Genomic DNA, 26,399 nt, shown 5'->3' on the forward strand with positions numbered 1-26,399 from the left:
CGCAAGCAACCGAACTTTAAAATTTATATTTCCCATACAATCAGGTGAGAACTTATTAAGTATTTTGTTACTAATTTGTTTGAGTTCTAAGCTTTACGATAGCTTTCTGTAAAGATTACACTGTGTTGGATTGCTTTTAAAATTTCTTTGAAATTCTTTTAACAATACCCTAATACATGTTTTACTGCCTATCCAACTTTAATATTACCCTAATCTGCTAATATAGAACAGAAATTACAACTGTCAATACTCTTACCAGGCACATACTCTAACGTTGATTTGTAGATCAAACAGTTTGTTAAATATCTTAATTAAGTTTTCATCCCCAGTAATCTATCACATGATCGACCCACTCAAGAGAACGAAAAACGAAACAACTTAATTAAATTACACAAAAATGTTTGGTTCCGAGTAACTTAGAGCTTTAATATTTACTAAGCAATGAAAGTGAATTATAAAAATAAATGGTACCAATTATAGGGACAAATCTTTCAAGAATTTCTAATGCTAAATTCTAAAAAATAAAAATAGCATCTAAAACTACACTGGTACACTGGTCACTTTTATACTTTTATAGACACCACTTTACCAGGTCCTCAGATTTCTAAAAGGGGTTGTTGCTGGGTGGAAACAAATCAGTTATTTAGTGAACAACTCTATAGCTCAAATTAGCTCCAACCTAAAAGGGCTTGGTGTGTATACTGTCCAGCAGCTAGACGTTCAAAACTAGGACTTATAGATATTTATAGGTACTTAGTGGACGAGATTAATCGTATGATAGTCTTTGTAGAGATCATCACACAAAAAATACCCTATTTTCTCTTAGACCTCCCTCGCCGTCCACCCCACCCTCCTCCTCCCCTTCCTCCTCCCCTTCCTCCTCTTCCTCTTCTTCTTCATCATGATCCCCGAACATATGGTGTTGGGACATTTCCCCGTGGCCATCATCTACCTGCATCACCAGTCGCGGGTCTATCAATCTGTTGACAGGAGTCCTCTGCAATACTTTCAGTTAAATTATATTTTATAAATACATGTATAAATAAATTATAGGTCAAATGAAAAAAAGTTCAAATGGCAAGTAACAAGTTCAACTTCAAGTTTCATACTATAGCAATTAAACTAAAGCAATTGTCAGGAAATTAGATTAGATCTAAAAATATTCTCTTAAGACAGTTTGCTCCTTCATAAACTTAGTCTTAACAGCAGTGCATTATTAGGAATTTCCTCGAGTGCCTGAATTTTGAGATTTGATTTAATCTGACACTTTCCTGGCGGTGGACAATTCGTTTTGTTTCAAGTTGTGGAATCTTGGTCGGTGTAGTCACCTTGTTGTTGTTTGAGGACCTTTTGGCTGTGTGCCTTTAGTAGCCAGCCAACGTTGGGCATACAACAGTAGCTTAATTTAACCGTGTTTCTGTTGATGACCTTGTGGAGGTGGTGGTGCTTTGGGAAATACGTGTCTAGGATGTTGAAGAATTTCTTCCCAATATTAGTTTCCACATTTGAGCTAAAGGGTGGGTTAAACAATGTTACATTTCTTTTTGTATTTTTTCTGGGTGCTGTGTGCTCCTGGTATTGTAGCTCTTCATCAAAACCACTATGTTTGAGAGCGGACTCGTATACGTGTTTTGTACCAAGGAAAGATCTTTTGTCACTTTATAGGTTGCTGAGTCGTGTTGAGACCATGTCAGGGATGTTATTGATTATGCTCTTTGGATGGCTTTTTAGGCTTTTTGTTGGGTCTGTGTGATTTGTCAGTTACATTGAGCGAGATATCCAAGAATTGTCTACGCTTTCGTCACACAACTCTACAGTTATCTTAAGCCTTTCTTCTTTGAAAGTTTGGTGTAACTTCTTTCTGATCCTGTCAAGCTTTTGACCATTGCAGTTTGTTATGAATGCAAGTCCATCGTCGCGGTACAGGCTGAGGTGTCCGTTTTCAATGATCTTTGAGACTTTGCTTAATAAGTCTATAAGTAAAGCCCTACTAGCTCAGAGGTCTCTGCTCCGTCGAAGCTCCGATTGTAAATTCAAACTCAGGGCTGGTTTTTTTTCTCCAAGGTTTTCCCTCCGCTGAATAATAAAGATTCCTTGCTCAGTTTTATAATTTATTCCTCGTCCGTTGTGATGTTGATGTAGGATCGGGCGTGTTCTATGGCTCTGGTTAGCAGTGAACATGATATGGATGGGTAAAACTAAAACTCTTGTACGTCAAACTTTATGAAACGTGGCTTGGATGAGGGTTGTAAGTCTTTGAACCATTGCAGAACGTTAGATGAGCTTTTCCAGAGCTTGTGTTCTGAGTTTGTATTTGTTTGATGATTTTCTTTAGTATTGTTTTACTGACGATGCCCAAGTTTGACTTAGCTGGATTAATTAATCTGCACACCTTGCTTGTGGCAAAATATTCTTTATGGTCTTTTAGTGTGTAAATAAATTATATATTTTCATGGGATTATATATTTTCATGGAGTAGTCAGCAGTAATTATATATTTTTCTGGAGAAGTCAGCAGTAATTATATATTTTCCTGGAGTAGTCAGCAGTAATTATATATATTTTCCTGGAGTAGTCAGCAGTAATTATATATTTCCATGAAGTAGTCAGTAATAATTATGTATTTTCCTGGAGGAGCCAGCAGTAATTATATTGCAGAAATTAATTAATTAATTACAGTAATTACAGTAATTAACTACAGTAATTACAGTAATTAATCACAGTAATTAATTACAGTAATTAATTGCAGTAATTACAATATATATATATTGCAGAAATGCAAATAAAACTGAAACTTATGCTCTAACCTCAGAATCATATTCGTCACTAGTGACACTGTTAAGAGAAACCATTGAGGATATGTGACTTGTAGTGCCAGAAAGCTGGCAACTCTGACCACTAGTTCTTCGGGAGGAGTAGTTAGAGTAGCTGGACGGGTAACTGAACCTAGGGGAGGAGGAGAGTTAATCCTAGGAGGAGAGTAGCTGAACGTGTAACTGAACCTAGGGGGAGGATGAGAGTCAATCCTAGGAGTAGAGTAGCTGGACGTGTAACTGAACCTAGGGGAGGAGGAGAGTTAATCCTAGGAGGAAAGTAACTGGACGTGTAACTGAACCTAGGGGGAGGAGGAGAGTTAATCCTAGGAGGAGAGTAGCTGGACGGGTAACTGAACCTAGGGGGAGGATGAGAGTTAATCCTAAAAGGAGAGTTAATTATCACGGTTACAGTTACATTAACGAAAGATATATTTTCATCACCAATAAATATTTGCCTGGAATTAGAGCCGGATTCAGAGCAGGTGAGCAGGTTGACGTACTGACCAGCGTCCCTCTGCAGCTCTGTGGACCTCTCCAGGTTCTCGCTGGACAACGCTTCTAGGGAGGAGGATTTGATTATAATTTGATTGAGGAGCACTATAACTCGAAGCCATTACTCGGCCCTATTGTATTGTATTGTATTAGATGCCATCGTGTAGTAGGTGGTCTCCTGCACCTTTTCTCCCTCGACATAAAAGAAGAAACCTAGACATGCAACCTGCAATCCGAATGTGACTGCAGCCCTTACGGAAGACTATGAGGTCTTCATGCTTTTATAATTAATGATGCATAATATCACTCACCCATTTCCTTGAAGCTAGATCTAACTGGACTGCAGTAAGTGATGGGCTCCATAGTTCTGACAGTGCTCACGCTCATAGTGTCATCCTGGTGAAGAAGAGACTCCAGATCGTCAGCAGCTTCCCGCGCCGCAACTTCTGGTCCATTATCCATAGCAGGAGCTTCTTTAGAGTCCAGCCTGCAAATTGTGCTAACCTTACCGGTAATAGTTACTTACCTTGATCAAGGCTCGATCGGGATCCCGGCTTAATCCTGGTACCGGCCAAAATGCCGAATTTTGGCCGGGACCAAATCGGGATTTTTTCTCAATTTTTGATTATTTTTTATATACTGAGAAACTGTTTGCACAAATGAACGATTGGAAAAACTTAAGTTTAAAGCAACATTATTTACCAATTAATCAACAAAACAGTGTCAGAGTTAAGTGCCGGTTTTTTCAGTGAGCTGTGCTTGTAATCAGTAAAAGATACCAGGGTTGTCGTGTCAGAGTTAATTGCTGGTTTGTTGGGTAAGCTGTGATTGTGCTTGTAATCAGTAAAGGATACCAGGGTTGGAGTTGAGTAAATTAATGCTACTCTACGAAATGTCGTCATCATCTTATTCGTCAGTAAATCTAACTGCCTCTTCATCAGAATCCGTAACCATGCTATTTCGTAGTTTATTGCTCTTTAGTTGTATTTAATAATCAAGTTAATTTATAAGTTTTCCGGCCTTTTTTTCGTAAGCAACTGAGTGAGGAGGTAGATGCAGATAAATCCAGACAAGCTGGTACAAAGAGTGATGTTTCCTCCAGAACTCCAGGGGTTCCAGTCACCTGATCCCACGTAATGAATGAGGTCTTTATGCTTGACTTAACCCTAAACCTAAACCTAAACCTAAACCTAAACCTAAACCTAAACCTAAACCTAAACCTAAACCTAAACCTAAACCTAAACCTAAACCTAAACCTAAACCTAAACCTAAACCTAAACCTAAACCTAAACCTAAACCTTAACCTAAACCTAACCCTAAACCTAACCCTAAACCTAACCCTAAACCTAACCCTAAACCTAACCCTAAACCTAACCCTGAACCTAACCCTAAACCTAACCCTGAACCTAACCCTGAACCTAACCCTAAACCTAAACCTAAACCTAAACCTAACCCTAAACCTAACCCTAAACCTAACCCTAAACCTAACCCTAAATCTAACCCTAAACCTAACCCTAAGGCTAAACCTAACCCTATAAATCAATAAATAGACTAAAATGGGCCCATTCTAGTGTTTACCTCATCTGAAGTGTACTGATCATAGCATGAAGTGGATGGAAATCTAGCTTCCGCCCGAAAACAAACACGGGCGAAATTCTAGTTAAATTTAACATCGAATTTTTTGGACTGAATGCGTTTATAAGACAGTTTTTATCTCCTGTTTTTGTAGTTTTATTTTTAAAAGCTTACACAAGTTGAGTATTTTGGTGTGCCAACTCCCCAATCTTTATATTTGCATATTTAGCTTCTTGAGTGGCGAAGTCCTTTTCGCACTTCAACCTCTTTAGTTCATCTAATATCTGAATATTTGGTAAATTAATACTACAACCTCTTTAGTTCATCTACTATCTGAATATTTGATAATTAAAACTTCAATCTATTTAGTTCATCTAATATCTGAATGTTGGGTAATTGAAACTGATAACTGATTGAACCGAGTTAAGGTTGATCGATGAAAATGAGTACCAGTAACCATGGTATCAGTCCCAGACAAATGTAAAAGTTTAATTACATTTTGGTATTTTTGTTCAGTTTCTTCGGTTTTTCTTTCAGCTTCTTTTCGTTTCCTGTCAGCTTCTTTTCGATTTTTTTGTTCTGACTGAAATTCAACTGTCAAATATGAACATGCTATTATTCCATATTGGTGGTTTTTCTCTTTTAATGCAGTTTCAAGTATTAAACTTAAAATACAGAATAAGAAAGATAGTTATGTGATAATAATATAAAGCGTTATATTACTAGTAATGTAGGGACCGTATTTCAATCACACCACCCATCACCCCAGCTATGATAGCTCATTAGGAGATTAAGGTCGCTACCCTCGCTCCCACTAAATCACCATGGTTACAGGTACTAACATTAAGGTCGCTACCCTCGCTCCCACTAAATCACCATGTTTACAGGTACTAACATTAAGGTCGCTACCCTCGCTCCCACTAAATCACCATGTTTACAGCTACTAACATTAAGGTCGCTACCCTCGCTCCCACTAAATCACCATGGTTACAGGTACTGACTAACCTCGCTCCCACTAAATCACCATGGTTACAGGTACTATCATTAAGGTCGCTACCCTCGCTCCCATTAAATCACCATGGTTACAGGTACTGACCACCCTCGCTCCCACTAAATCACCATGGTTACAGGTACTATCATTAAGGTCGCTACCCTCACTCCCATTAAATCACCATGGTTACAGGTACTGACTACCCTCGCTCCCGCTAAATCACCATGGTTACAGCTTTACAGGTACTAACATAAAGGTCGCTCCCACTAAATCACCATGGTTACAGGTACTGACTAACCTCGCTCCCACTAAATTACCATGGTTACAGGTACTGACTAGAGTGACTACCCTCGCTCCCACTTAATCACCATGGTTACAGGTACTAACTTTAAGGTCGCTACCCTCGCTCCCACTAAATCACCATGGTTAGTGGTTACAGGTACTAACATTAAGGTAGCTACCCTCGCTCCCACTAAATCACCATGGTTACAAGTACTGACTAACCTCGCTCCCACTAAATCACCATGGTTACAGGTACTAACATAAATGTGTTAATAGAAACCTTGAGCTCCTCTTCCAAGTAGTCCTGCCGGGCGTAATGAAATTGATTTAAATTAGGAGTTCCATCTTCAGCCTCGCTAACACGACTAAGCTTGCAGCTACTGTTTATCCTGCCAAACATTTAGAATTAGAAGAATGAGTTTTTAAAAAAGTTGTGCTAATGTTTTGATTTTTTTGCGGGTTCCAGTGAAAAGTGAAAAGTTTATCACAGATATTACACATTGCTACTGGGGTGTTTTCCTTCATCTCACGATTAAAGTTTTTTTAAACTTTTAAAGCTATTATACCTTTCAAGGTCGTTTGTGTCAATCTGAATAGTTTTCTTTGGTGACGAATTGTTGCAAGTGAAGAAGGGATCAATGCGATCTTTGTTCTTAATAAGGCGGAAATCCCCATTTTCCATTGCTGCAGCACTTCGTTTAGGGTCCTGTTATAAGGGGCTTGTAATAAGGGTCCTGTTATAAGGGGCTTTTATTTGTTATATAGCAGTATTGAAAGTATTAATACCTTCAATACTACTATAAACAACAGATTTGATATTATTTGTTATATATTATCTGTTAAATATAACAAACTAGAAACCCACTAGACGAAAGATTTGTATGAGTAAATTTTAGAAATCAATTATTTCTTTCCATCATCTAGCTCTGTAGAAAGTATGTATATTATATACTTACCAGCCACTTGTTTCCCACAGCATTTAATATTTCTTTATGATCCTTCTTAGTTACGGGAACATCGTCACATTTAGCTCTCCTGCCCATGGTCAGGGTCAGATGAGGCTGGTTCTTCATTAGTCTCAGTGCTTCCTCTTGCTTTATTCCTACAAAACTAGCTCCTGAACAAGGACAATATTCATTAGTCTCAGTGCTTCCTCTTGCTTTATTCCTACAAAACTAGCTCCTGAACAAGGACAATATTCATTAGTCTCAGTGCTTCCTCTTGCTTTATTCCTACAAAACTAGCTCCTGGACAAGGACAATATTCATTAGTCTCAGTGCTTCCTCTTGCTTTATTCCTACAAAACTAGCTCCTGAACAAGGACAATATTCATTAGTCTCAGTGCTTCCTCTTGCTTTATTCCTACAAAACTAGCTCCTGAACAAGGACAATATTCATTAGTCTCAGTGCTTCCTCTTGCTTTATTCCTACAAAACTAGCTCCTGAACAAGGACAATATTCATTAGTCTCAGTGCTTCCTCTTGCTTTATTCCTACAAAACTAGCTCCTGAACAAGGACAATATTCATTAGTCTCAGTGCTTCCTCTTGCTTTATTCCTACAAAACTAGCTCCTGAACAAGGACAATATTCATTAGTCTCAGTGCTTCCTCTTGCTTTATTCCTACAAAACTAGCTCCTGAACAAGGACAATATTCATAAGTCTCAGTGCTTCCTCTTGCTTTATTCCTACAAAACTAGCTCCTGAACAAGGACAATATTCATTAGTCTCAGTGCTTCCTCTTGCTTTATTCCTACAAAACTAGCTCCTGAACAAGGACAATATTCATTAGTCTCAGTGCTTCCTCTTGCTTTATTCCTACAAAACTAGCTCCTGAACAAGGACAATATTCATTAGTCTCAGTGCTTCCTCTTGCTTTATTCCTACAAAACTAGCTCCTGAACAAGGACAATATTCATTAGTCTCAGTGCTTCCTCTTGCTTTATTCCTACAAAACTAGCTCCTGAACAAGGACAATATTCATTAGTCTCAGTGCTTCCTCTTGCTTTATTCCTACAAAACTAGCTCCTGAACAAGGACAATATTCATTAGTCTCAGTGCTTCCTCTTGCTTTATTCCTACAAAACTAGCTCCTGAACAAGGACAATATTCATTAGTCTCAGTGCTTCCTCTTGCTTTATTCCTACAAAACTAGCTCCTGAACAAGGACAATATTCATTAGTCTCAGTGCTTCCTCTTGCTTTATTCCTACAAAACTAGCTCCTGAACAAGGACAATATTCATTAGTCTCAGTGCTTCCTCTTGCTTTATTCCTACAAAACTAGCTCCTGAACAAGGACAATATTCATTAGTCTCAGTGCTTCCTCTTGCTTTATTCCTACAAAACTAGCTCCTGAACAAGGACAATATTCATTAGTCTCAGTGCTTCCTCTTGCTTTATTCCTACAAAACTAGCTCCTGAACAAGGACAATATTCATTAGTCTCAGTGCTTCCTCTTGCTTTATTCCTACAAAACTAGCTCCTGAACAAGGACAATATTCATTAGTCTCAGTGCTTCCTCTTGCTTTATTCCTACAAAACTAGCTCCTGAACAAGGACAATATTCATTAGTCTCAGTGCTTCCTCTTGCTTTATTCCTACAAAACTAGCTCCTGAACAAGGACAATATTCATTAGTCTCAGTGCTTCCTCTTGCTTTATTCCTACAAAACTAGCTCCTGAACAAGGATAATATTCATTAGTCTCAGTGCTTCCTCTTGCTTTATTCCTACAAAACTAGCTCCTGAACAAGGACAATATTCATTAGTCTCAGTGCTTCCTCTTGCTTTATTCCTACAAAACTAGCTCCTGAACAAGGACAATATTCATTAGTCTCAGTGCTTCCTCTTGCTTTATTCCTACAAAACTAGCTCCTGAACAAGGACAATATTCATTAGTCTCAGTGCTTCCTCTTGCTTTATTCCTACAAAACTAGCTCCTGAACAAGGACAATATTCATTAGTCTCAGTGCTTCCTCTTGCTTTATTCCTACAAAACTAGCTCCTGAACAAGGACAATATTCATTAGTCTCAGTGCTTCCTCTTGCTTTATTCCTACAAAACTAGCTCCTGAACAAGGACAATATTCATTAGTCTCAGTGCTTCCTCTTGCTTTATTCCTACAAAACTAGCTCCTGAACAAGGACAATATTCATTAGTCTCAGTGCTTCCTCTTGCTTTATTCCTACAAAACTAGCTCCTGAACAAGGACAATATTCATTAGTCTCAGTGCTTCCTCTTGCTTTATTCCTACAAAACTAGCTCCTGAACAAGGACAATATTCATTAGTCTCAGTGCTTCCTCTTGCTTTATTCCTACAAAACTAGCTCCTGAACAAGGACAATATTCATTAGTCTCAGTGCTTCCTCTTGCTTTATTCCTACAAAACTAGCTCCTGAACAAGGACAATATTCATTAGTCTCAGTGCTTCCTCTTGCTTTATTCCTACAAAACTAGCTCCTGAACAAGGACAATATTCATTAGTCTCAGTGCTTCCTCTTGCTTTATTCCTACAAAACTAGCTCCTGAACAAGGACAATATTCATTAGTCTCAGTGCTTCCTCTTGCTTTATTCCTACAAAACTAGCTCCTGAACAAGGACAATATTCATTAGTCTCAGTGCTTCCTCTTGCTTTATTCCTACAAAACTAGCTCCTGAACAAGGACAATATTCATTAGTCTCAGTGCTTCCTCTTGCTTTATTCCTACAAAACTAGCTCCTGAACAAGGACAATATTCATTAGTCTCAGTGCTTCCTCTTGCTTTATTCCTACAAAACTAGCTCCTGAACAAGGACAATATTCATTAGTCTCAGTGCTTCCTCTTGCTTTATTCCTACAAAACTAGCTCCTGAACAAGGACAATATTCATTAGTCTCAGTGCTTCCTCTTGCTTTATTCCTACAAAACTAGCTCCTGAACAAGGACAATATTCATTAGTCTCAGTGCTTCCTCTTGCTTTATTCCTACAAAACTAGCTCCTGAACAAGGACAATATTCATTAGTCTCAGTGCTTCCTCTTGCTTTATTCCTACAAAACTAGCTCCTGAACAAGGACAATATTCATTAGTCTCAGTGCTTCCTCTTGCTTTATTCCTACAAAACTAGCTCCTGAACAAGGACAATATTCATTAGTCTCAGTGCTTCCTCTTGCTTTATTCCTACAAAACTAGCTCCTGAACAAGGACAATATTCATTAGTCTCAGTGCTTCCTCTTGCTTTATTCCTACAAAACTAGCTCCTGAACAAGGACAATATTCATTAGTCTCAGTGCTTCCTCTTGCTTTATTCCTACAAAACTAGCTCCTGAACAAGGACAATATTCATTAGTCTCAGTGCTTCCTCTTGCTTTATTCCTACAAAACTAGCTCCTGAACAAGGACAATATTCATTAGTCTCAGTGCTTCCTCTTGCTTTATTCCTACAAAACTAGCTCCTGAACAAGGACAATATTCATTAGTCTCAGTGCTTCCTCTTGCTTTATTCCTACAAAACTAGCTCCTGAACAAGGACAATATTCATTAGTCTCAGTGCTTCCTCTTGCTTTATTCCTACAAAACTAGCTCCTGAACAAGGACAATATTCATTAGTCTCAGTGCTTCCTCTTGCTTTATTCCTACAAAACTAGCTCCTGAACAAGGACAATATTCATTAGTCTCAGTGCTTCCTCTTGCTTTATTCCTACAAAACTAGCTCCTGAACAAGGACAATATTCATTAGTCTCAGTGCTTCCTCTTGCTTTATTCCTACAAAACTAGCTCCTGAACAAGGACAATATTCATTAGTCTCAGTGCTTCCTCTTGCTTTATTCCTACAAAACTAGCTCCTGAACAAGGACAATATTCATTAGTCTCAGTGCTTCCTCTTGCTTTATTCCTACAAAACTAGCTCCTGAACAAGGACAATATTCATTAGTCTCAGTGCTTCCTCTTGCTTTATTCCTACAAAACTAGCTCCTGAACAAGGACAATATTCATTAGTCTCAGTGCTTCCTCTTGCTTTATTCCTACAAAACTAGCTCCTGAACAAGGACAATATTCATTAGTCTCAGTGCTTCCTCTTGCTTTATTCCTACAAAACTAGCTCCTGAACAAGGACAATATTCATTAGTCTCAGTGCTTCCTCTTGCTTTATTCCTACAAAACTAGCTCCTGAACAAGGACAATATTCATTAGTCTCAGTGCTTCCTCTTGCTTTATTCCTACAAAACTAGCTCCTGAACAAGGACAATATTCATTAGTCTCAGTGCTTCCTCTTGCTTTATTCCTACAAAACTAGCTCCTGAACAAGGACAATATTCATTAGTCTCAGTGCTTCCTCTTGCTTTATTCCTACAAAACTAGCTCCTGAACAAGGACAATATTCATTAGTCTCAGTGCTTCCTCTTGCTTTATTCCTACAAAACTAGCTCCTGAACAAGGACAATATTCATTAGTCTCAGTGCTTCCTCTTGCTTTATTCCTACAAAACTAGCTCCTGAACAAGGACAATATTCATTAGTCTCAGTGCTTCCTCTTGCTTTATTCCTACAAAACTAGCTCCTGAACAAGGACAATATTCATTAGTCTCAGTGCTTCCTCTTGCTTTATTCCTACAAAACTAGCTCCTGAACAAGGACAATATTCATTAGTCTCAGTGCTTCCTCTTGCTTTATTCCTACAAAACTAGCTCCTGAACAAGGACAATATTCATTAGTCTCAGTGCTTCCTCTTGCTTTATTCCTACAAAACTAGCTCCTGAACAAGGACAATATTCATTAGTCTCAGTGCTTCCTCTTGCTTTATTCCTACAAAACTAGCTCCTGAACAAGGACAATATTCATTAGTCTCAGTGCTTCCTCTTGCTTTATTCCTACAAAACTAGCTCCTGAACAAGGACAATATTCATTAGTCTCAGTGCTTCCTCTTGCTTTATTCCTACAAAACTAGCTCCTGAACAAGGACAATATTCATTAGTCTCAGTGCTTCCTCTTGCTTTATTCCTACAAAACTAGCTCCTGAACAAGGACAATATTCATTAGTCTCAGTGCTTCCTCTTGCTTTATTCCTACAAAACTAGCTCCTGAACAAGGACAATATTCATTTCTATCCAATACGCTATTTAAAGTATCGTGATTTGAACTATCCCTACATATATGTAATAATATAACAATAACATAATAATAATCGCATAGTACAATATACGGGAAACAGTTCGCTCCCAAATGACTCACTGCCACACTTGATGATCTGATCGTGTGGCTTGATAGTGCCTTGTCTGTCCACGTAGCCCCCCTTTATAACGTCCTTCACAAATATACTAACGTACGGCACCAATCTGTCCGGACCCAGTCCGTAAAGGTAAAAACCAAGTCCAAAAGCGTTGTCTTTTTCCAACTCTACCTGGATACCGCAGATGGGAATACAAAAATTACTTTTAAAATATTTTACTGATTATTCTATTAAAATTCTGTTAAGAGCAGATGCAATGGGACAAATGTAAGCAGATGGGACAAATGTAAAGCTGAGTTTGTTACTATGGTAACCAGTTTGTGAAATAAGAAAATACCTGGTACAGGTGAGTTTCTGGGGAGAGCGCTGCGTGGAGCTGGGCGATGCACCAATTCTTATCAAGATTTAAATTATCGTATCTGGAGAGTAAAAATATTGATTTAGCTACAGCTGTCTATATAACACAGACACACTTCGCCGGAACGAGACACAGTAGTTACACAGTAGTTACACAGTAGTTACACAGTAGTTACACAGTAGTTACACAGTAGTTACACAGTAGTTACACAGTAGTTACACAGTAGTTACACAGTAGTTACACAGTAGTTACACAGTAGTTACACAGTAGTTACACAGTAGTTACACAGTAGTTACACAGTAGTTACACAGTAGTTACACAGTAGTTACACAGTAGTTACACAGTAGTTACACAGTAGTTACACAGTAGTTACACAGTAGTTACACAGTAGTTACACAGTAGTTACACAGTAGTTACACAGTAGTTACACAGTAGTTACACAGTAGTTACACAGTAGTTACACAGTAGTTACACAGTAGTTACACAGTAGTTACACAGTAGTTACACAGTAGTTACACAGTAGTTACACAGTAGTTACACAGTAGTTACACAGTAGTTACACAGTAGTTACACAGTAGTTACACAGTAGTTACACAGTAGTTACACAGTAGTTACACAGTAGTTACACAGTAGTTACACAGTAAGTAGTTACACAGTAGTTACACAGTAGTTACACAGTAGTTACACAGTAGTTACACAGTAGTTACACAGTAGTTACACAGTAGTTACACAGTAGTTACACAGTAGTTACACAGTAGTTACACAGTAGTTACACAGTAGTTACACAGTAGTTACACAGTAGTTACACAGTAGTTACACAGTAGTTACACAGTAGTTACACAGTAGTTACACAGTAGTTACACAGTAGTTACACAGTAGTTACACAGTAGTTACACAGTAGTTACACAGTAGTTACACAGTAGTTACACAGTAGTTACACAGTAGTTACACAGTAGTTACACAGTAGTTACACAGTAGTTACACAGTAGTTACACAGTAGTTACACAGTAGTTACACAGTAGTTACACAGTAGTTACACAGTAGTTACACAGTAGTTACACAGTAGTTACACAGTAGTTACACAGTAGTTACACAGTAGTTACACAGTAGTTACACAGTAGTTACACAGTAGTTACACAGTAGTTACACAGTAGTTACACAGTAGTTACACAGTAGTTACACAGTAGTTTACGTATCTAGCGCGTATCTAGCGCCAATTTCATAAAATTATTAACATTGAACATGGCTATTTTTTGTTAACTTGAACAATGAAATCGAATATTTTGAACTAAAAATAAACTTGCTAAACGACTTTTGATCAGTCTAAATGAAAATGAAAAATGGTAAAGGGGGTATAAAAGTTGACGGTCGTGCTTGCCAGCATCGCGGCGACTCACGCTTGTTTTCTTTGATCAATCAACTCTAGCTCCTCCTTAGTGTACATTAACGCTATTATTTGTTCCTTGACGGAGAAACGGACCGAGAGAAACTTGCCGGCAACATCTGCAGAGTATTTGATTATAAAGGGTTCAGTTAGTGAGGACCACAGAAAGTATTTATTAACATCACGAGATTATAGAAAGTTAATTTTCAACATATTGACATTTGTATAATTGTGAAATAGTTCGGATTCTAATCAATAAACTTTAAGTTCATACAATATTTGTGTAACTATAAAAAAACCGTAAATATGAAAACAAATTGAAACCTCGATGGCGTTTTTTCAGCTCTTTCTTTTGTTCTGTAAGTAGACATGACTTCGTGCCGGGTGCTTTATCTTCTAACTTACTTCTTTTCTTGCCGGTCGAGAATATTCCTAGAAACATTACTGATTGAGAATTTCTTTGAGAATGATCTGGTTACCAGAATAACATGTATCCTAAATTAGTAGAATTCAAAAATCATCTTTGTCAGACAAATTGTCTTAAATCATTTTGTAAAAGTATCAATCATAAATACAAATGAGTATGATATGAATGAGAACTGATATAATCCCTAATAAATCCCTATGATGAAAAATAAAAAAAACTATTTCGAAAGTTTGGGAAGTTAATTAAATGAATTTCCACTCATTCCTAAATAAATTTGGTTGGTCTTATTGACAATGAAAGTTGGATAAGTAAGTGGGTCACCCTGCTATATTAGGCCATCTCATTCATTGAAAATGAACAAAGAGCTGTCATGGAGGTAAGCTCTTAATTAAATTTAACGATTGGCACTGAAGCTATGAGTGTCGGAGCTAATAATGTGATCCTAAATAATGTGGTTCGAGATGAAAATTTGATTTGGTTTATTTACTGTCTTGGTTTATCCGCTGTCTCTCTATCGTAACAATTTTGATAACAAAAATATAGAGCAAACAATTCGTATTTAATAAAATAGGTAAAAATACTTTAGGTTCAATAAAATGTTCTAGGATATTACATACCTGCGAGGCTCGGCATATTACAGAAATGAAAATAAAAACCAAATTCTTAAGAAAATAATCGGGAAAGAGACGAGATAAAGTGACGGAAATAGGATTTATGAGGAGTAATAGGATTACAAGGCTACCCCGAATAACCAAAATAACCTAATTCAAATCTACGAGAAATAATGGTATAAAGGGACGCGCCTCCAATAAATCCAGCAAATGTAAAGCGGCTCATTCCTCGGAATAATTTATCTGGGGTTGCAGAGTCCTATAGATATATAAAACATGATAAATATTATGAATATTAAGTTGTGAAATTTTTCAGACTGTTATAGGGTAACACCCACCTGTAGTAACTTGATCTGGTGTGATAAGATGGTTTACTTTTAGTCTAGAACCATTTGCAATGCTAATGTTATATTTATAACTGCTGGCCGGTTAACAGTAGAAATAGGTGAAATTAACGATCTTCTAAAAATAAGCGTGAGTTCAGAGACAGGAAAGTATGACTAATGAACTCATAAGGGTTATACCTATATTTATATAAGTATAATATTTGATATTAGACAACATTGTAACAACACCAATTGGGGACAAGAGAGCTGGGCGTAGTCAAAGGGGGATTGGAGGGGCGTACGGAGGGACGTACGCTCCCCCCTGAAAAAGGAAAGTCCCTCACAAAGCGCGGGACCGTGTGGCTGCAGCTTACTACCTAGCTTCTTACAGTAATACTAATTACTTACTAGTTATAGTGGTTCTATTTTCTAATTGAACCTCATAATCAGCCTGCTGTTCATTTTTACACCCTGAATGACTTTTTGATTTGCAGGTGCTCTCCGAGTCTAAAATTAACACAAGATCCTGAACATTTTGATGGGGATAAGAGAGCGGTACGTAGTACGTACGTTTAAAACCTCTCCCTTCCTTTCTGTCCTTTGGTTTGCGGTTGAAGATGATAGAGCCGTCGTCAAATAACTCCCCCTCGTGGTCCTCAATGTACTTTCCTATGTACTTCTTTTTTGGAATACCTGCGGGTAAATTAACTCACTATAATAACTAATAGGAACCGGAAATTTGGTATCACGAGGAGATAATTAAAGATTCAACAGTAAAAATTTTGATATGATTTAGACTTATTGATTGAAATCGAAGAAATTAAAAAGTGGTCATATCCTGGCCTTGACAATAAGTTCGTAGTGGAATACTTCTGGCCTGGGGAAATTTTGATTTTGACGGTCATTAAAATGAACGCTAGGGCCTCCAATTAATATCCGTTCAAATAAAGTCCGATAAGTGCTCTAACTGAACAATAACCTTCAGGAACTGTCTCAGAAGTCGGATCCTCCTCCGGCTTAGATTTGGTGGAAGCACTGCGTTTCTGAAATAAACATTATCTGCTTCAGATTGCGTACTTTTTTGAAAGGTGAAGCTTATCTGATCATCAAACCAAAGACTGTACGATGACTTTTAATTTCGGGGCCGCTTTGGCAGTCGCTATCATAATTTGCAAAGTTTCATGACTGATTGTGACATTACTTTGATAATTTACAGATTTACCTATTGTACATAATCTAAAACGATTATTAGAACACGTGATGAACATAGAATAAGTAATAACACTTACCAATTTAATATGAACACCAGATGATTAATATTATGTAGGAGCAATTACACTCACCAATTTAATATGAACACCAGATAATTAATATTATGTAGGAGCAATTACACTCACTAATTTAATATGAACACCAGATAATTAATTTTATGTAGGAGCAATTAAACTCACCAATTTAATATGAACACCAGATAATTGATATTATGTATGAGCAATTACATTTACCAATAAAATATGAACAGCAGATAATTAATATTATGTAGGAGCAATTACACTCACCAATTTAATATGAACACCAGATAATTATAGTATCATGTAGAAGGGGAAAATGGACGATTAGGTTTGGCCTCTATACGGCCACTATACGGCCTTTATACGGCCTCTATACGGCCTCTATACGGCCTTTATACGACCTTTATACGGCCTTTATACGGCTACTATACGGCCTTTATACGGTTATTATACGGCCACTATACGGCCTCTATACGGCCTCTATACGGCCTTTATACGGCCACTATACGGCCACTTAAAAGATATTTTACATGAAACCGGCTACTAACCGGCACTTAAAAAGTGGCTACTAGCCGGCTAGCTAGTGACCACAAAGTGGCTACTAACCAGCTACTAGGCGGTCACTAGCCGGCTATTAGCTGAGCTCTAAAGCAGACCTACTTTCTCGAGGTTCCAAACCGGCTACTAGCCGGCTACTAGCCGGCTCTTGAAAAGTGGTCACTAGCCGGTTACTAACCGGCTACTAACCGGCACTTAGCTACGTTATAAAGAAGACCCGATTATTCGAGGTTCCAAACCGGCTACTAACGGGTGATGACTAAAAAATGGGACTTTTTTCAAGGGTCTTTTTAGTGTCGATAAAACTATTTTTAGTTCAAACCAATGAAACAGCGTTGTAAAGCGGGCAATTTTGAACAAGTATGGTCAATGACAAGCGCCCATGAGCCCATTTTTATTGGTTCAAGAGGGCTTCTTTCTTCAAGCTCAAAAATCCGTCTTCACAGTTGGGCCTAAAATCGTGTTGGCGCAGTCTCTTCTTTTGTGCCCTAAGGCCCATGTATGCTTGCTAGCCATATTCTGGGCATGGACATGTGTTGCCAGGACTCCAAAGAAGTCCTCTATGGGTTGAGATTGTCAAAATTTACTTTGGTCGATAACTTTTGGGACGAAATTAACCCTATGGGCTGCAAGTAAAGATGTGGTTTTCGCAGAAAAATACGATCTAGCCCCATCCTAACGAACCACCTTTCACCCTTTGGGGATATTTTCTTGTAGGAACAACACCAGGCAAGGCTCCAAGCACTTTGATTTTTGCGTGGTACCATTATAGACCATGCTAAAGCCGATAGTTTGACCTAGCCTCGATCTTTCACACGGTAAAATTTTACCCCTCAGGTTGTTTTGAGCTCAAATATCTTCTAACCGGTTTTAGCTACGCTGATGGGTGTTGAACCCTAGTCTTAAGCATACAATTCCCTACTTCTTGACGTATGGACAACAGTCAGACCGAAATACTTCTTCTCAACAATAGCAAAATATAGCGTTTAGTCAAGATTATACATATTTTCGAATTTGCTCACGACTTCCCATTTTTGGGTGTTATCTCTAATCTTAGGGGCTTTGACACCTTTCAGACAACAAACATTTAGTCATGGGACTGCCCTGGAAATATAACCGAGAGTACAGCCAAAACGGATCACCAGGGATCTCGGTAGGGTGCCGGTTATGTGGCTCACCAGCAGTTCCTATTGGGTCATTTTCGTAAGTGCTATAATACAGGATGGCCTTTTTGTCTCTGTAGCTCTAGCTACCGACCTCTGCTGCTAAAATCGCTTTAGGATGTGATAGATAGGAAGTTTAGGCATACTCTCTGCTAACAATTTTTTGGTATGGAAGCTTTAACTAACCGTGAGGCGACTTCTGTGAACAGTGCTTTTCTGTAAAATGTTTATAGGACCCCTCCCCTAGTTCGAGACCATTATCGGGGACAAAGATCAACCAATTTGATCAAATGGGGGCGGAAACTGTTCGAGTATCGTTCAGAGTAACTGGTGGTTGTGGTAAAATATCAAAATTTTGTTCAGGTGGAAGCTGAGGAATTTAAAACATGTAGTCCCATTTTTTATTCATCACCCGTTAATCGGCCACTACTTGCTATTTTCCGATTAGTTGCAGTCAAATAGTCACAGCAGGTCACAATTTAACTTTGATTCTTTCTTACAGTAGGCAACTAACCGTATAAAGGCCGTATAGTGGCCGTGTTGGGGCCATATAGAGGCCGTATAAAGGCCGTATGAAGGCCATATAGAGGCTGTATAGAGACCGTATAGTGGCCGTATAGAGGCCAAACCTAATCGCCCATATTCCCTGTAGAAGCAATTACACTTACCAGTTTGTCCGAAACACAGCTTTTAGATCTTGTCGGTTTGTTGGAGTCCGTCTCTTCTAGACTCACTTGTTTCTGAAGAGGAGATAAGATAAGGGTGGCAGGGGGCTAGGGGTAGTGGGGGGGGGGTGGGGTTAGGGGGCACACTTTAAGTTTACCCTCTAGTAACTTTACTGAATCATCAGAGCTTCAGGTTATAGGATTGAGAATTTAGGCAGTTCTTTTATGCAGGGTACTGATCACGTGCAGGGTACTGATCACGTGCAGGGTACTGATCACGTGCAGGGTAATGATCACGTACAGGGTACTGATCACGTTCAGGGTACTGATCACTTGCAGGGTACTGATCACGTGCAGGGTACTGATCACTTGCAGGGTACTGATCACGTGCAGGGTACTGATCACGTGCAGGGTACTGATCACGTGCAGGGTACTGATCACTTGCAGGGTACTGATCACGTGCAGGGTACTGATCACTTGCAGGGTACTGATCACGTGCAGGGTACTGATCACGTGCAGGTTACTGATCACGTGCAGGGTACTGATCACGTGCAGGGTACTGATCACGTGCAGGGTACTGATCACGTGCAGGGTACTGATCACGTGCAGGGTACTGATCACGTGTACCTGTTTATCAAAAGTCAGCTTCTTCTGGTTTTCTCTAAACAGCTCCAAGACATATTTCCTATCCTCAAAACTAGCTGGACTTGTTGGCGTGTAGGGGGCTTGGTCTGAAGCTGTTTGGAAATTGGAGATTGGTTTATACCCTATAAAGCTGTAACAGTATACCTTATCGGACGTTATTCGATCGGACATTGCGTGAACGGACATTAAAATGAACAATCGAAGGCATTCATGATCGGTATCTAATTTGAGTACCTCATCGGACTTTATTTGAACGGATCACATTAAAATTAACTCCGGCGTCCAATCAATGTCCGTTCAAATTAAATCTGATACGGTATGTATTATATAATAGCTTCAATAACACATCAACAATAACGGTAAATAAAACATAAAGCTGTTTTATGTTAAGAAACAGCATAGATGGTGTATGTTTATCTCAGCGCACGTTATTTTTAAACAATGTACGTGTATAAAAGAGCGAGATAATACCAAACAGAACGAGTTGGAACATTGCCAAAGGTAGTTCGACTACTCACTACTGTTAACAACAGTAGACTACTGTAAAACTACTGTAAAACAACGTGGGGACTTTCTCAGAACACTGAGTGAGAACTCGATATAATGTAGTGCAGTATATTTTACTATAATAGATATAACTCGCCCTGCTGTATAATAGATATAGATTATTTAAGGATGAGAATCAATGAAGAATTGACACATACGAACGTGCATGATAAATTAGAATAACAGAGAGAAGAAAGGAATATTGTGACATTGTAAAGTGAGACTTGGTGTGTAATTCTTGAGTAACGGATGATCAGGTTGCTATGGTGATTAATTTGTAGATAATGGACCCATGTATGACTAGGAAGATAATGTGTTGTGGGAACTTCAGGCGAGGGAGGGAGGTGGGGATGACAAAATGACTTACCTTGCTCGCTCATACTGCCGATAACAAATAACAGTCTCAGCAATAATCGGGAAATTAGCGACAAAACGCAACTTATAAAAGTTGTAATGTAAAATATTTTGAACTGATTGCCCTTCGTATTTTGTGAGGCTGCTCCAAATTACGCTGCTTTTCTCAGAATTAGATTATTATCAGCCATCTCGTGTTTCATGGGCTACTGGTAGTCACGTGATGCCCATATAAGGGAGTGGTGTTTAATCAACTTTTTAACATTTGTTGAACTCTTATCTATGTCTGAATTTCGACGGTTCGGCACATAGTCCGCACATATATTATATGGGTACGAGGGTTAAGGGTCCGTTATCTATATCAATATATTGGGTACGAGGGTTGAGGGTCTGTTATCTATATCAATATATTATATAGGTACGACGGTTGAGGGTCCTTTATCTATATCAATATATTATATGGATACGAGGGTTGAGGGTCCTTTATCTATATCAATATAATATATGGGTACGAAGGTTGAAGGTCCGTTATCTATATCAAAATATTATATGGGTACGAGGGTTGAGGGTCCTTTACCTATATCAGAATATTACATGCGTACGAGGGTTGAGGGTCCGTTATCTATATCAATATATTGGGTACGAGGGTTGAGGGTCCGTTATCTATATCAATATATTATGTGGGTACGAGGGTTGATGGTCCGTTACCTATATCAGAATATTATTTGGGTACGAGGGTTGAGGGTCCGTTATCTAAATCAATATATTGGGTACGAGGGTTGAGGGTCCGTTATCTATATCAGAATATTACATGGGTACGAGGGTTGAGGGTCCGTTACCTATATCAGAATATTATATGGGTACGAGAGTTGAGGGTCCGTTATCTAAATCAATATATTGGGTACGAGGGTTGAGGGTCCGTTACATATATCAGAATATTATATGGGTACGAGGGTTGAGGGTCCGTTACCTATTTCTTGCTCCTTAGGGATGTCCAAGAAGTTAGGAACAGACCTATGAATAGAGGATCTGCTTCTCACTCTATGCACTACATTATCTGTGCTAGGAGTGCTAGTTGCCTGATAACTGGTGCTAGGAGTGCTATTTGGCTGGTGACACGTTACAGAACTACAATCTGGCGTCTGCTCATGGTCAGGATTTGAAGAGTTTTGCAGGACTTCTTTTCCTGCAAGTAGTTTGGGAGATCTATTAGTGGTTCTAGATCTGATCTAGTAGTTAGTACTCTAGTAGCAGGGTTATTAGAGTTTTGGGAGATCTATTGGTGGTTCTAGATCTGATCTAGTAGTTTGTACTCTAGTAAGAGTAGCAGGGTTACTAGAGTATTGGGAGATCTATTAGTGGTTCTAGATCTGATCTAGTAGTTTGTACTCTAGTAGCAGGGTTACTAGAGTATTGGGAGATCTATTAGTGGTTCTAGATCTGATCTAGTAGTTCGTACTCTAGTAGCAGGGTTACTAGAGTAGGTACTGGGAGATCTATTAGTGGTTCTATATCTGATCTAGTAGTTTGTACTCTAGTAGCAGGGTTACTAGAGTACTGGGAGATCTATTAGTGGTTCTAGATCTGATCTAGTAGTTCGTACTCTAGTAGCAGGGTTACTAGAGTATTGGGAGATCTATTAGTGGTTCTAGATCTGATCTAGTAGTTAGTACTCTAGTAGCAGGGTTACTAGAGTTTTGGGAGATCTATTGGTGGTTCTAGATCTGATCTAGTAGTTTGTACTCTAGTAAGAGTAGCAGGGTTACTCGAGTTTTGGGAGATCTATTAGTGGTTCTAGATCTGATCTAGTAGTTCGTACTCTAGTAGCAGGGCTACTAGAGTACTGGGAGATCTATTAGTGGTTCTAGATCTGATCTAGTAGTTTGTACTCTAGTAGCAGGGTTACTAGAGTACTGGGAGATCTATTAGTGGTTCTAGATCTGATCTAGTAGTTCGTACTCTAGTAGCAGGGTTACTAGAGTACTGGGAGATCTATTGGTGGTTCTAGATCTGATCTAGTAGTTTGTACTCTAGTAAGAGTAGCAGGGTTACTAGAGTACTGGGAGATCTGTTAGTGGTTCTAGATCTGATCTAGTAGTTTGTACTCTAGTAGCAGGGTTACTAGAGTATTGGGAGATCTATTAGTGGTTCTTGATCTGATCTATTAGTTTGTACTCTAGTAGCAGGGTTACTAGAGTACTGGGAGATCTATTAGTGGTTCTAGATCTGATCTAGTAGTTTGTACTCTAGTAGCAGGGTTACTAGAGTACTGGGAGATCTATTAGTGGTTCTAGATCTGATCTAGTAGTTCGTACTCTAGTAGCAGGGTTACTAGAGTATTGGGAGATCTATTAGTGGTTCTAGATCTGATCTAGTAGTTAGTACTCTAGTAGCAGGGTAACTAGAGTACTGGGAGATCTATTGGTGGTTCTAGATCTGATCTAGTAGTTTGTACTCTAGTAAGAGTAGCAGGGTTACTAGAGTATTGGGAGATCTGTTAGTGGTTCTAGATCTGATCTAGTAGTTTATACTCTAGTAGCAGGGTTACTAGAGTACTGGGAGATCTGTTAGTGGTTCTAGATCTGATCTAGTAGTTTGTACTCTAGTAGCAGGGTTACTAGAGTATTGGGAGATCTATTAGTGGTTCTTGATCTGATCTAGTAGTTTGTACTCTAGTAGCAGGGTTACTAGAGTATTGGGAGATCTATTAGTGGTTCTAGATCTGATCTAGTAGTTTGTACTCTAGTAGCAGGGTTACTAGAGTATTGGGAGATCAAGAACCATTTTTGAACAAATTTAATAAGAATCTAAAGAACCCCCACAAAATGTTTTCCATCGCCAATCGATGGGCATAACTTTCTACAACAAGTTGAAGTTGGTCATGTTTGGTGGTTCCTGAGGTGAAGAACTTCATCAGAATTACTGCAATTATCACATTAAGGGGACATATACAAAAAGCTTTTATGTTCTGAACAACTGTAACTTCATATTAAGAAAGTATACATTAAAACAATAAGATTTGATACATTAAAAATTATTTTTGAGGAACCGCACTTTCGAAAAAATAAATATTTTCTTTTTCGAAAATTTTGAAAATTTTGAGAAGTCTGTCACTGTTATACCGATATTTCAGTCGTTTTTAACTTTTTTTGGCTGATTTTTTAACTGAACATTATTCGCAATCCGTATATAATTAAAATATAGATGACGAAGTTACAGACCAAACAAGGTCGAGAGAAGCAAAATTGAAATTTTTGTACAAATCAAAGTTGTATATTTTACCATTCACCCAGGTCATAAGATATCGCTTTAAAAATTCTTGTGAGTGTAGCTGATGATCATATCCAACTTTTTGGAACAGGATTTCTCTCAGTTTTGAGTTTTAAGGTATGAAATGTGGCCTAAACGACTTAGTAAAATTCATCGTAAAAAAGGGCCAAACATGGCAGATTTAAGGCTTAAAATGCATATAACTCAAAAAATATCAGTTTTTTTGAAATAATTTTTACAGAATCGTAATCAGCTCGAGAAGACGAATCTTTTAGTACCAAATAGGTGATTTTAGAAGACAAATTGTCTTAATAATTTTCCAGCTCGAACACAAGGGTCCCCCCTTGTATAAATTTTGTACAAATTGTACACATTTAAAAATAAATTTTGTGTCTTTAACTATTATAAATTTGGTACTAAAAGATTTGTCTTACTAAGCTGATTACGATCCTGTAAAAATTATTTCAAAAAACTGATACTTTTTGAGTTATAGGCATTTTAAGCCTTAAATCTGCCACGTTTGGCCCTTTTTTATGATGAATTTTATTAAGTCGTTTAGGCCACATTTCATACCTTAAAACTCAAAACTGAGAGAAATCCTGTTCCAAAAAGTTGGATATGATCATCAGCTACACTCACAAGAATTTTTAAAGCGATATCTTATGACCTGGGTGAATGGTAAAATATACAACTTTGATTTTTACAAAAATTTCAATTTTGCTTCTCTCGACCTTGTTTGGTCTGTAACTTCGTCATCTATATTTTAATTATGAAATCCTTTGAAGGGCTTCTTGTACGGATTGCAAATAATGTTCAGGAAAAAAATCAGCCAAAAAAAGTTAAAAACGACTGAAATATCGGTATAACAGTGACAGACTTCTCAAAATTTTCAAAATTTTCGAAAAAGAAAATATTTATTTTTTCGAAAGTGCGGTTCCTCAAAAATAATTTTTAATGTATTAAATCTTATTGTTTTAATGTATACTTTCTTAATATGAAGTTACAGCCTGTTCAGAACATAAAAGCTTTTTGTATATGTCCCCTTAATGGGGGCAAATGATGGTTTGGAAGCTCTTAGTCAATTAATTTGTAAGCTATGATGACATATCATATTATGACGCATTTAAATTGTTGACCAATTTCTTAACAACATACGCTGAGAAAAAATCTTATTATTTTTTCACAGATGGTTCTCCCATGCTAAGTGGTAAGTGTAATTATGAATTATGTAGAATTTTTTTAAATTTCCGAACATATTTAATCGAAGAACATTTTGTTGCAAGCGCAAAACCACACACCTGACCTTGTCATGTCAAATCTTTGTACCGTGTAGTAGTTGCCCATAGCGATTAGAGACCGGTCTCTCAGATCCCGGAGGTCTGTTAGATCCCTCAGATTGACTCTGTTCATCTGACTGATGTGACCATCAGACACAGCCCGGCTCATTCCCGACCTGGCAGAGTTGCTAGAACCCTCACTTTCGTACCTGAACAACAACATTTTAACTATCATGCTTGCTAAGTGCTTACATTGCCCATACTTAGAACCCACCAAATTAGGGCCTTACAGACTGGGTAGTGACAGACCTACGGTCACAAAAAGTGATCCATCGTTAGAATTTGATTGGCCTAAAAATGGTTAGATCAGAGTATCTGAGCCGACCCGGTGTTAATACGCGGCCTAGATCCTAGGTATAAATATTGGAAGATTGAAGACATTAGTTATATCGCATTTTACCAATTGTCAGCCGATAAGGTATTCAAATATTTTATTTAGAAGCACTATCCTTGGTTTAGAACTTTTATTTGATAATATATAATACACGAAGATTACCCTAGCAACATGAAGTTTACCCTAGTCCCTAAGCAACATGAAGATTGCCCTGGCAACATGAAGATTGCCCTAGTAACATGAAGATTACCCTACTAACATGAAAATTACCCTAGCAGCAGGGATTGGGCGACCTCTGTCCGACAGCGACATCTGTCCGACTCAGACAATAGGTTATTCGGACAATAGTTTATGTCGGATCCTACCGTACGATTTTCTTGAAACTTTCCATAAAGTATGGTGGTTATAGGACAAATAATCTGTGTAAGTTTGAGCGAGTTTCTATGTGCCAAATTTGAGATATCTCCTTAAACACACAAAATAACTAAAATTCGGTTTGCAGTGGTACCAAGGCATATATCTGGAGATCGAACGATACGATTTTCTTGAAACTTTCTAGATAGTAAGATAGCTTTAAGACAAATAATTTGTGTAAATTTGAGATATCACTTCAAACACAATAAAATAGTGCTGTCGGACAGATGTCGCTGTCGGACAGATGTCGTGTTACCGCAACATGACAATTACCCTAGCAACATGAAGGTTACCCTAGCAACATGAAGGTTACCCTAGGTAACAACGTAAGTCCAAAAACTGCAAACCAGTAGA

At 38.2% G+C, this 26,399-nt stretch overlaps 1 protein-coding gene across 1 annotated transcript in view; it reads right to left on the reverse strand.

Annotated features, from left to right (window-relative positions):
- LOC134817933 (uncharacterized) overlaps window positions 1-26,399 on the reverse strand; it is a 29,306-nt gene continuing 2,907 nt past the window's right edge. Inside the window, exons 2-20 of the mRNA XM_063827305.1 lie at window positions 25,259-25,446; window positions 21,661-21,876; window positions 19,773-19,882; window positions 19,149-19,220; window positions 16,447-16,510; window positions 16,038-16,160; window positions 14,428-14,535; window positions 14,117-14,222; window positions 12,699-12,780; window positions 12,364-12,532; window positions 7,112-7,272; window positions 6,722-6,861; window positions 6,436-6,544; window positions 5,379-5,465; window positions 5,057-5,166; window positions 3,619-3,794; window positions 3,271-3,373; window positions 2,807-2,945; window positions 1-997 (exon numbers count right to left, since the gene is read on the reverse strand). Coding sequence (XP_063683375.1) covers window positions 797-997; window positions 2,807-2,945; window positions 3,271-3,373; window positions 3,619-3,794; window positions 5,057-5,166; window positions 5,379-5,465; window positions 6,436-6,544; window positions 6,722-6,861; window positions 7,112-7,272; window positions 12,364-12,532; window positions 12,699-12,780; window positions 14,117-14,222; window positions 14,428-14,535; window positions 16,038-16,160; window positions 16,447-16,510; window positions 19,149-19,220; window positions 19,773-19,882; window positions 21,661-21,876; window positions 25,259-25,446 — 2,464 coding nt within the window. The 3' untranslated portion in view covers window positions 1-796. The remainder of the gene's footprint in view (window positions 998-2,806; window positions 2,946-3,270; window positions 3,374-3,618; window positions 3,795-5,056; window positions 5,167-5,378; window positions 5,466-6,435; window positions 6,545-6,721; window positions 6,862-7,111; window positions 7,273-12,363; window positions 12,533-12,698; window positions 12,781-14,116; window positions 14,223-14,427; window positions 14,536-16,037; window positions 16,161-16,446; window positions 16,511-19,148; window positions 19,221-19,772; window positions 19,883-21,660; window positions 21,877-25,258; window positions 25,447-26,399) is intronic.

The sequence above is a fragment of the Bolinopsis microptera genome, chromosome 7 (assembly GCF_026151205.1).
Source record: "Bolinopsis microptera isolate Bmic1 chromosome 7, MBARI_Bmic_1.0, whole genome shotgun sequence".
NCBI lineage: Eukaryota > Metazoa > Ctenophora > Tentaculata > Lobata > Bolinopsidae > Bolinopsis > Bolinopsis microptera.